The sequence below is a fragment of the Urocitellus parryii genome, chromosome 4 (genome assembly GCF_045843805.1).
Source record: "Urocitellus parryii isolate mUroPar1 chromosome 4, mUroPar1.hap1, whole genome shotgun sequence".
In the NCBI taxonomy this organism is placed as follows: Eukaryota; Metazoa; Chordata; class Mammalia; order Rodentia; family Sciuridae; genus Urocitellus; species Urocitellus parryii.
The window spans coordinates 190860641-190871084 of NC_135534.1; the positions used below are offsets into that span (position 1 = coordinate 190860641).

Sequence of the window (10444 nt, forward strand, 5' to 3'; positions counted from 1 at the left end):
TGCACTCCCTAGTGAAGGTGAGGCCCATCTGCCTCACACTTCAGGGGATGCCAGTTGCACACCCCATTACTCAAGGCTAAGGGGCGTGCTCAGCTCCTGGTCAGGGCAGCCCCAGACACTCTTCCACCTTAGGGGTCCAGATTCCATAGTGGACAAAGAGAGTCTGTGTTTGCACTATTTATTGGGGGAAGCATCAAAGATTTTTCCATGGAACGTTCTTTTGCCAAATATGGTAGGAGGTGAGCTATCCAGTTCCCAATGGGTTATGCCCAAGTCCAGATAGAGCTGTCCCACTGGTAGAGCAAGGGCAGAGATCTCACAGTTTGGGCAGTCTACACAAGGAAAAGCTGGAATCATTCCCCAAGGGAAACCTAAGTCCCCCATGGCTCAGTACTCAGTAAAAGACCACTCAGGTAGCCTCATGGGTGGCATCTCACACTGTGTGTCATGTAAATTTACTATATGATATTGTACTACACTTACTCATTCCAATTTGTTTTCGAGATTTAATTATGTTAATAGAGAACAACAACTTTAACTTGTTGAAAAAAATACACATTATCTTGCTGATAATGAAATCTGTTACCAATGTGTTAGTGACATTGATCTATTGCATTTGGGTACAAATACTCTCTCGTTTTTAAAATTTCTTTTTAGATGTTGATGGACCTGTATTCTATTCATTGATTTATATGTGGTGCTGAGAATCTAATCCAGTTCCTCACACATCCTAGACAAGTGCTCTAACACTGAGGCACAAACTCAGCCCCAAATACCCTCTCTTTAATAAAAAAGAAAGAAAGAAAGAAAGAAAGAAAGAAAGAAAGAAAGAAAGAAAGAAAGAAAGAAAGAAAGAAAGAAAGAAAGAAAGAAAGAAAGAAAGAAAGAAAGAAAGAAAGAAAGAAAGAAAGAAAGAACTCATTCTCTAGAGACTTCACAGTCCCCAGGAGCCTGCATTCCCCAAGGAAAGCCACTACTGTTTATGTCCATAAGACCAATTGCTGTGAACCGGGGGCAGGAGGGGATGCTGAGTTTACAAAGTCCTGACGTCTCAGTGTCATGGGAATGTTCAAAGTAAATTAAACAGTAAAATGTACATAATAAGGGCTGTCTATCTCATTTGGATTAAGATTCGGGTCCTTAATATCTTTAAGGAAACTAACCAAGAAACATCCCCAGGCTTTTATCTTTATATAACACAAATTGTTCCATGTTTTTGAGGCCCTCTACTGACCTAGACCTTCATCTTCATTTATAAGTGCAGTGTCTGGCTTTATCATGATCTTTATTAGCCACGTGTAGCTGCAAGTCTAGCTCAAAGACTATGCCACCTGGTGGAGACTGACTAGATAAGGCAATTGATCAACTTCAAAATGCAAGGCCAGTAGACTTGCAGAAGGTTGGTATTGGGTATGAAAAATTTAGGTGTCACTGAGCACCATGATGCACACCTGTAATCCCAGCAACTCAGGAGGCTGAGACAGAAGGATAGTGAGTTCAAAGCAGCCTCAGCAACAGCAAGGCATTAAGCAACTCCGTGAGACTGTGTTTCAAAATAAAATACAAAATAGGCGTGGGGTTGTGGCTCAGTGGTTGAGTGCCCCTGAGTTGAATCTCTGGTACCAAAGATAGATAGATAGAGAAAAAGAAGAAGAAGAAGAGGAGGAGGAGGAGGAGGAGGAGGAGGAGGAGGAGGAGGATTAAGGAGGAGGAGGGAGGGGAATATGAATTCAGGTATAACAGCCTGGAAAGGGCTGGGGATATGGCTCAAGCAGTTGCATGCTCGCCTGGCATGAGTGCAGCCCGGGTTCGATCCTTGGCACCACATACAAACAAAGATGTTGTGTCCACCGAAAACTGAAAAATAAATATTAAAAAATTCTCTCTCTCTCTATCCTCTCTCTTAAAAAAAAACAGCCTGGAAACCTGGTACCTCTAGTTATATGTTGGCAAAACCTTTGGTCAAATGTTTAGTTGCTGTTCTATTGAAGATGCAGCATGTGCCGACAAAGGCTGTAAAACTGGGGACTAAATTTAAAAAAAAAGTAGGGTGTTGAAAGTCTGGTGTGGTGTTGGCAGTTTCTTGCTGCTTTCAGCAAAACTCACAAGAGGGAGGGGCTGGGGCTAGAGGCAGCCAAGCTGCAAGTGAAGAGGCACAGTCCCAGAGCATCTCTAAATGATGCCCTCCCTACCTGCAGCCTCACTGGAAGTTGACTGAGTTCCCCTCTTTGGGATCCCAAAGTGAAGCATTGTAAGCAGTGACAGGAAGTGAGTGTCCAGGCTTAGTAAGAGATAAAGCTGCTGCCCTGACAGGTAGGGAGACCACTGGTGAAGACGAGATTGAAGGACCCATCCCACCCAAATCTCTTGCTTTAGATGTTGTCAAACCACTGTTAAAGGAAAGGGTGGGCAGATCATAGAGGCTGACCTAGACCATGGCAGAGTTTTCAGGCTTAAATGTTTTCTAAGAGTACAGTTATCTGTCCATGGGAGAAACCAAGAGGTTAGTGCACCAGAGATCTATTAAGCTTTTGAGGAATTTATATTGCCAAAAGAGACTTAGGCATAACCAATAGCAAAAGTATGTGGTATTTAATTCTCAAAGTAATCTCTCTAAAGCTGTGCTTCCCCATCATCTATTTTTGCTTACCTCTTACAACTCAGCTTTAACCCCTACAGATGAGGACATTGTCCTAGGGAGTAGTGTATAGAAAGAAGCGGGTTCCTGAATGACTGCAGGGAATATTCACTTCAGATGTTCATAGGGGAGAAATTAATCCCACCCTCATTAAACCATACTGGATGACACCTGCATCTCTGATACCAGCCCCCCTAGATAGACTAATGGTATGTTCAACAGAGATATGCAGCTTTCCCCACTAAATTCATGCCTCCAACTGACTGGATTCAATGGCAGTTCCAGCTTTCCATTGCTCAGGCCAAAATCCTTGAAGGCCTTCTGTGTCCTGGCCCCGATGGGTACACAGTGTCAAACCGAGCCTTGCATTTGTGATTCATCCTGGTGCTTCCCCTGCATGGAGGACACCTGTGTACTTGTCCTAAAAATGTTAATACCCTTCCACCAAAGACCACTAGGAACGCATGTATAAGTCAAGAAGTTGGCTTTACTATTGCTGCTAGAAAGAAACTCACTAAGGGGAACTGGGCGTCTCAGAAAGAGTCATAGAGAGAACCTTCTATAGGATTTGGGGAGGTCCAGAGGAGCTCTAAGTTGGGTGCAATCAGAATTATAGGGACAACTCAGTGGTTAGAGAGCTCAATAAAGCTTACAAACTAGAAATGGAGATAGACAGACATAAATCTGCAATTGGTAGAAATAGTTGTGACTCAATTTAGCCAGGAGAGAATCGTGTTAGTGGATTGTAAAAGTATTTTGTTTTTCTGATCTCAGAGTGCCCTTGTCTCATGTTGGTGTTTGATGAGATGGTTCATGTCCAGCACAACAATCTAGAGCCAGCCATGAGAGTCAGGCCAGCTGTGAAAACACTGAAGCCTAAATGTGAGAGTGGGGCCAGTCCCAGGAGATTAAGGGGTGCTTTTCTTAAAGTTTGGAAGTTGTCGCTTCTGCAACCACAGGCCCACAGCCTCTTTCTGTGACTCCAGGTAGGGGAGAGGAGGTGTCCAAGTCCCTTGGAGTTGAAGGGGTGGGTCTCTCTTGCTCAGGTCCTGGACCTTGGAGGTGCATCTTCAGCCCGCATCCTTGCCTAGCTTTTGTGACACTTGCCCCCAACCATGCATTAGTAGCTCTGATCTGTCCTCAGATCACATAGGACAGCATTGCTAGGCCTGTTTACTCTCTGGTTCCCACGTGGTTTCCCCTTTTCTTTCATTAGAAAGGGATTGCTCTGCTTCTGATCTATTGACATTCCGCTCTGTCTTTGAGTGTTCTTAATCTTTCATGTCTCATTTGCACATAATATTTGGAGTTGAATGTGGTTGTTCTGGGAGTGAGCTGTCTTGATCTGGGGATAGATAAGAGACTTTTCATGACTTTCTCTGGGCTTATTTTCTTGGCATGTGGTACTTCCCACCATTTCCCATCATCAATGTGGCTCTTGCCACCGTTATTTATTTTCTAAGTATTCTCTAGGACATTGGAAAATACTTTGAAAATAAATAAACAGCTTTCTTGTCCCTTAAATGCCACCATAAAGGAATGGCAAGTCAGCTGTGGTGACATGTGCCTGAACTAAGGAGATTGAGGTAGGAGGATGGCTTGGTCAAGGGACTTTGAGGCTAGCCTGGACAACATTGTGAAACCCATTTCAAAAGGAGTGGGGAGGGGAGGATCATACCATAACTGGTGGGCCTTCTACATAGCCTTTTGCCATATTTTGGCAACGAGACCAAGTATTTGAGGAGGAATACACTTGAACCTGATTTAGTTTTCTTATCTGGGGACACAGAGAGATACAGGGAGCTTCAAATGTGTAGATAGTGTTCTCTCATTAAACTTTGATCCTATGATGACAGAGCCTTTATTTTTGCACAAGGCATGCCCAAACCACATTGAACTGGTGTTAATCACAGCACTGTCACTCTCTCAGTGTCACATTGAAAAAGAGAATTCTAGGATAGAGAAACAATGGAGCGTGTCTTGTATTCTTACTATATGAATAATGATCTTATGGGGTCAAAAAATATGCAGATAAAAGGGCAAGCAACCTTCTGGGGACTTGGGATGATAGTCCAAGGATTACTGCAGAAGAAGGGAGAATCCTGAAACACAGAGTAGACCCTGAGACACTGGAGGAGGATTTCTGGTGCTGGGACCAGGAGGTCCTCTCATCCTCCCACTTTAGCCTCACATTCTCCCAGAACATGGACGAGTCACAGGACTACAGGGCTGATCATTTATTGAAGGGGTAGAGAAAGACCTTCTTCATGTAGAGTTGGCCTGGGTGTGGCAAAGAGAGAAATTTAGAGAAAGCCTTTGATTCTTGGTGAATGGATGAATCTTCCTCACCAATCCGGGAAGATCCTCGAAATCCAGGATGACACATTCATATGTGACAGTGGTAGAAATCAGGTGACAGAACTTGTCATAAGATGGTATAGCAATGAGGAAGGAGATAGGTGATGCTGGAGCCGAGGCGAGGAAACTTTCTCAGTGTCCTGAAGAGAACATGGAAACTCATCACTCATTCCTGGGATTGAACTGAGGATAAAGGGAAATTCTTATCTTGTAAACCCGGGTCTGTTCTTCAGGTTGGAGGACAATGGAAAGATGAGTCAGTTCCATTCTGTAGTGAGAAGTCAAGGATGTGCAGAATCAGAGAAGATATTCTTATCCTAACTGGAAGGTGAGATGGCTTCCTGGGCTTGGAAGATGGACCACAAACAGATTCATATTTATGTGGGTTTCATACTCACACCCTATTCATTCTTTTTCCATTTAAACCTTCACGTCCTCATAACCTTAAGCTTGTTATGAGTCACTGAGCCTTTTTCTCCTCATCCCCTGCACGCAGCCCTCTATAAGGAGCACATCACTGCTTTCTTTTTTGGTTGCTTAGGCCATTTGTGCAAAAGTTCATGGTAAGACTAGGTCCTGACCCAAGGTCATGCAACTCTAAACTGTGTACCTCCCTCTGCAACAAAGATATTTGGAAGGGGAAAAAGTAAATTGGGTAGGAGAGCTTCTCATTGCCTGCCATCTGTGTGACATTGCCACAGCACATTGCCCAGGGCAGAGCACCAGATGTGTAATGCCAGTGGGCTTATAGAGAGTACAGAAAGCCCTCGATGTTGTTTTTCTTCATGCAATCTTTGGGCACAAGTCCCTAATGGTTTATGAAGGCACTGTTCCCTGGGCCACCCCTCTGCATGAGGGTCAGAGATCACCTACCTGGAGACTCAGGACTGTCCTCCACCTCGGGCCTGGATACAGCGGTCTGCAGAGGCAAAAGAGAAGACATTCAGAAAGACCATCCCTATTATATTTCCCTAAGAGAAATTGGATGCTTCTCCATGTTGGCACAAAGGAGACTGATTGTCTTCCCTGGGATTTTCCTTTTCTGAGGACATGAAGTTCAGGAGGAGAAAGCCAGCTAGCTAAACTTACCAACAGTGGTCAGGTCCAATATGTTTTCCTTAACAATTCCATATTTTTCACAAAGTTTTACAAGTTTCTTCTTGAGTTCTGAGCTCACATCTGGTGATCGACCTGTGAGAGTAGTGACATTACTGCTGTGACTTATGTCTTGACAATAGAGGAGAATGAGAGGACAGGGCTCCTGAAGAACAGGAAAATGGATGGTGACATTGTATGTCAGGACCTGTTCTGAATCTGACATCAATAAGACATCTTTCTGGCACAATGAGAGATCTCATGATCTTCCCTTCAGGGTGACCCTGAGGACTCCCAAAGGTATACATCTGTCTTCAGTGGGGAAGAGAGGGTCCCGGATAACCTTGGGGAGATCATTTTGTGTCTAGGCTTCCTTCGTTCCCTTTCCTCCCACCCAAGATGAGTGTTAGCATGAAAATACTCTACCGTAGACCTCCAGCAGTTGGAATGTATTCCCATTATTTTTATTTATGAGGTAAATAATAATGTAGTTATCATAGTCCGTTTCGAGTACTTTAAATGTATTATGTCCATCATCTGTGAAGGAAATAGAATACAGCTCAGAACTTCTTTGGTTTGTGGGAAGCAATGAAAACTTTTTACCTATTCTTGCCCATGAAAAAATACAATGCATCTTCTAGAAGACACAGTGACGATGTCTAATGCCTTCCATTTGCAACTCCCCGGGCCTAATGAAGGACTTCTAAAAAGGACACTGGTAAATAGACCACGAGTGTAGAACATTCAGTCTCAGCAGCAACTCACCCTCTTTCTGAGACCTGTCCACCTCACCATCTCTGTCAATAATGCTGTCTGTCTTCCCAATAAGCCCTCTGGAATTCCATATCTGGTGCTACATCCTGGGCTATATGTGTGGCAATGGCCCCCAGGCATAATCACACAGATGGCAGAAAACGAGAAGCTATCCTACCCAGTTTACCTTTTCCCCTCCTGCCAATTACCTTTGTTGTAGAAGGAGGTACGTCTGACCAGACTGCATTCCTTTTTTGATGGTATTATAGGACTTGGCTTTGGCACCTAAGTTTTTCCTATATACAGGACATTGGCTATTAGATGGCCCCTATTATATTACTTTAATGAGAATTAATGAGTCATTGATAAATATCCTGATGATATTGGAGTTCAGTAAATTCCTTGCAGTTGGAAATATATTTAGAAAGAACATTTGTGGTCTACTTACATTCAACAGAATATACACCATCCTCTTCTGTTTTGTCACAAACAAACTCAATTGCAGCACATACTCCATTTATACTGTAAAAGAGATCGAGTTGCTGCCCAGGACATATTGATGAGGCTGGCTTCCTTGTCCCCTATTCTACCTATAACCTGGGTTTCTGATTCCACCTAACTTTTGAATATTTTTTGTACAATTACCAAACAGATTTTCTTCATAATTGTTCCATTTACTTTGATACTTGGGAAATGACTTAAAAAGTGCTTGAACTGCTTGTCACCATTACTACTACGACTTCCCATACTTACTACTAATATACCACAACCACTCGTTAAGATCATTAGCTAAGTATGCACTAATGGTGCCTCTCAGCTGAGTTCTTTATGAATATCACCTGACTCAATCTTCACAAGAAATCTCGAAGGAGAATTTTTATCACCTGCTTTTGTTCATGGAAAATGAAAGTGGGATGGGATGAATTTTTTTTTTTTTGTTACTAGGGATAAACCAAGGGGTGCTTAACAACTAAGATACATCCCCAGCCATTTTTTTATATTTTATTTAGTGTCAGTGTCTCACTAAGTTGCTAAAGCTGGCTTTGAAACCACGATACTCCTGCTCAGCCTCTGAGCCACTGGGATTAAAGTTGTGCACCACCACACCTGGTCAGGGATGGGTTTTCTTGGTCAACAGCTGGTAAAAACCAAATTCAGTCTGTTGATTCTAAATCCCATGCTCTTGAACTAATCCATATTGTCACGCTAACCTTGATTCTGATACCCCTCTGCCCTCTGCATCCCCCACTTCTAATCAATTTACTCCTGTATCCAACTCTTTATCCATGAATCTTGAAAACTCCCAGGTCTATCAAGTCCTGGGTCAGTTCAACTGAGGGACTGTGATTTTGGATGCATGCTCAGTATGTATGTGCACATGTCTGTGTGCATGAGTTGGTGTGTGTGTGTGTGTGTGTGTGTGTGTGTGTTTGGGTTTAAGATTATACCTACTCTTTCATTTTCCCTTTCCCAACTAAAAAAGCCATACTTACATTATATGGAATTTAAAGCCTAAGGAAGAGTTCTTCAACGCATGGATATATTCCACAAAAACCCTCATGCTACCGTTTTCTTCTATCTTTTCCTTTTGATCAGAGGCCAGGAGAATGGAATACCACTTCCCTGAATACTGCAATAAATAAGAAAAATGGTTAAGTGAGAAAAGAGGAGAGGGAATGCCACAGACACTCTTCTCCTTGAACTCTTGGCCTATGGGGCAGGGCTCGGATGAGAAGAGGGAATTAGAACTCAGATCATTTGATAGGACACCTAGGACACTTCCACTGTCTCTTCAGTGAAAATGGAAGTCCCCCGCACTGTTGTTGGTATGTGGTGCTGAGGATCAAACCTCGGCCACATGCACACCAGGTGAGCGTGCTACCGCTTGAGCCACATCCCCAGCCCTTCTGTTGCATTTTAATATGGCACAGTTGCTCTTAGTTCAGGTCTGAACCCACTCCTTTAACATGCCACCCTTCAAGTCAAAAGTTGTAATGCTCCACAGTTTTACCTTGGACGGATCAAAGTTGCTGGTCACAGCATCATGGGTTCCCTCTGTGTGAGCACAGACCAGGGTCAGGCCCAGACTCAGCAGCAGGAGCTTCATCTTGGTAAGGAATAAAACTGTGTCCTCACAGTCCCCAAGAGTGAGCAAGTCCCCACTGTAGCTCCACCCCAGCTCTTCTACCTTTTTATCTAAACACGGTGGTTTTTTTTTTCTGTCCAGGTGCCTCCACCTTTCCTCCTTCCTGTCCTTGGAATGGTCTTTCATTCCCTGGAATGAAGCCAAGGATTGTTCTTGCCCTTTTGAAACTTGGCTGTCCCCCCTCTTTTAAATTTACTTAGTGACCTTACATTTCTCAAAACATATTCCCATGAAGAGTCATGGATGCTCTACCTGGGACCCGGAGCTTCCATTGGGAACCAGATTTAACTGTAGGTCTGGCTTGTTGGTGTCAGAAAGCTCATTGTAAGTGGTGCGAATGAGCATCATTGGGAAATGAAATGTTTGGAGGGTTTGCTCTGCTGTTCACCTGGTGTATGGCATTAGGTGAATTACTCAATTTTTTACAAACTTCAGAAACAATGAGACTGTCTCTACCAAAGATGCTGCATAGGATCTTTGTTTATCACAAGCATTAAAACAGGGTTGAATAAAACAATGTCCTTAATGTTTGGTATCTTGTATTGAGAATATTAAATTCCTTTTCCTTGTTTTCTGAACCCAACTTCAGCAATCTTCTGTCTCCCTACAATAAATCGACAAGTATTTAATTCTGAGTAAGACTATGCCATCGTCCATATGAGAATAGAAGCACTAGAGACATCTTTTCCTTCAACAAACCTTCAATGAAGTTGAAGGAGTGCTTCATGTGCTCAGATGCTTAGTTTCTATGAGCACATGAAAGGACCCAACCGAGTGACCCCAAGTCCTGACTAAAGTACTGGATGATGCTGGGGAGGTGGCACCATACAGAAGGGGCTTACAAACACAGGCTTTGGAATCATGCAGACCTGAATGTCACTCCCATGTCTGCCATACCAAAGCCATAGGAAATACTTTAGCCTCTCTGAGCCTTAGTTCCCTCTTTATAAAGACAATCATTCCTGACAGATTACTGTTGGGGTCCAATGGGACGATACCTGTAAACCCCTCGGCATAGTGTCTGGCATAGGTGGAGCCGGTGGGGTCAGAGCATACGTCCTGGGAAAGGTGAGGCTTGGGTAGGTTTCTGATTGTTGGGGAGGGGGATTTGCAGATGTGGAGAGCACGCGGGAACCACATTCCAAGTGAGAAAAAATACTGTGAATTAGATCCTATGCTGCCAGCGAGGTTGTTAAAAGCTCTGGTTCATTCCTGCCCCATGCTATTGGGCCCCCAAAACAGAAGGAGGCTGGCATCCTGGGAGAAGGTGGCACAAGGCAATATACCTTGTAGCTGTGGCTTTTTCCTTGTGGGACAGTTTAAAAGTCATCCCCCCCCAAAAAAAAAAAACCAAAAAAACAAATCACCCCAGCCTCTTGTGTGATCATTCCTCGTTTGTGCCCCACTGACATCCACTTACTGGCATTTTGAAGCCTATGTAACTTCAGCCATGA

General features: G+C 43.5%; 1 protein-coding gene across 1 annotated transcript; it reads right to left on the bottom strand.

The window, feature by feature from the left end:
* Positions 1-5877: 5877 nt before the first annotated feature.
* On the bottom strand, positions 5878-8951 carry LOC144254344 (major urinary protein 20-like). The gene is made up of 6 exons (XM_077797359.1): positions 8856-8951; positions 8338-8474; positions 7293-7366; positions 6518-6628; positions 6086-6187; positions 5878-5915 (listed from the first exon to the last, which is right to left on the bottom strand). The coding sequence occupies exons 1-6, from the start codon at positions 8949-8951 to the stop codon at positions 5878-5880; spliced, it is 558 nt and encodes a 185-aa protein (XP_077653485.1).
* Positions 8952-10444: the final 1493 nt, after the last annotated feature.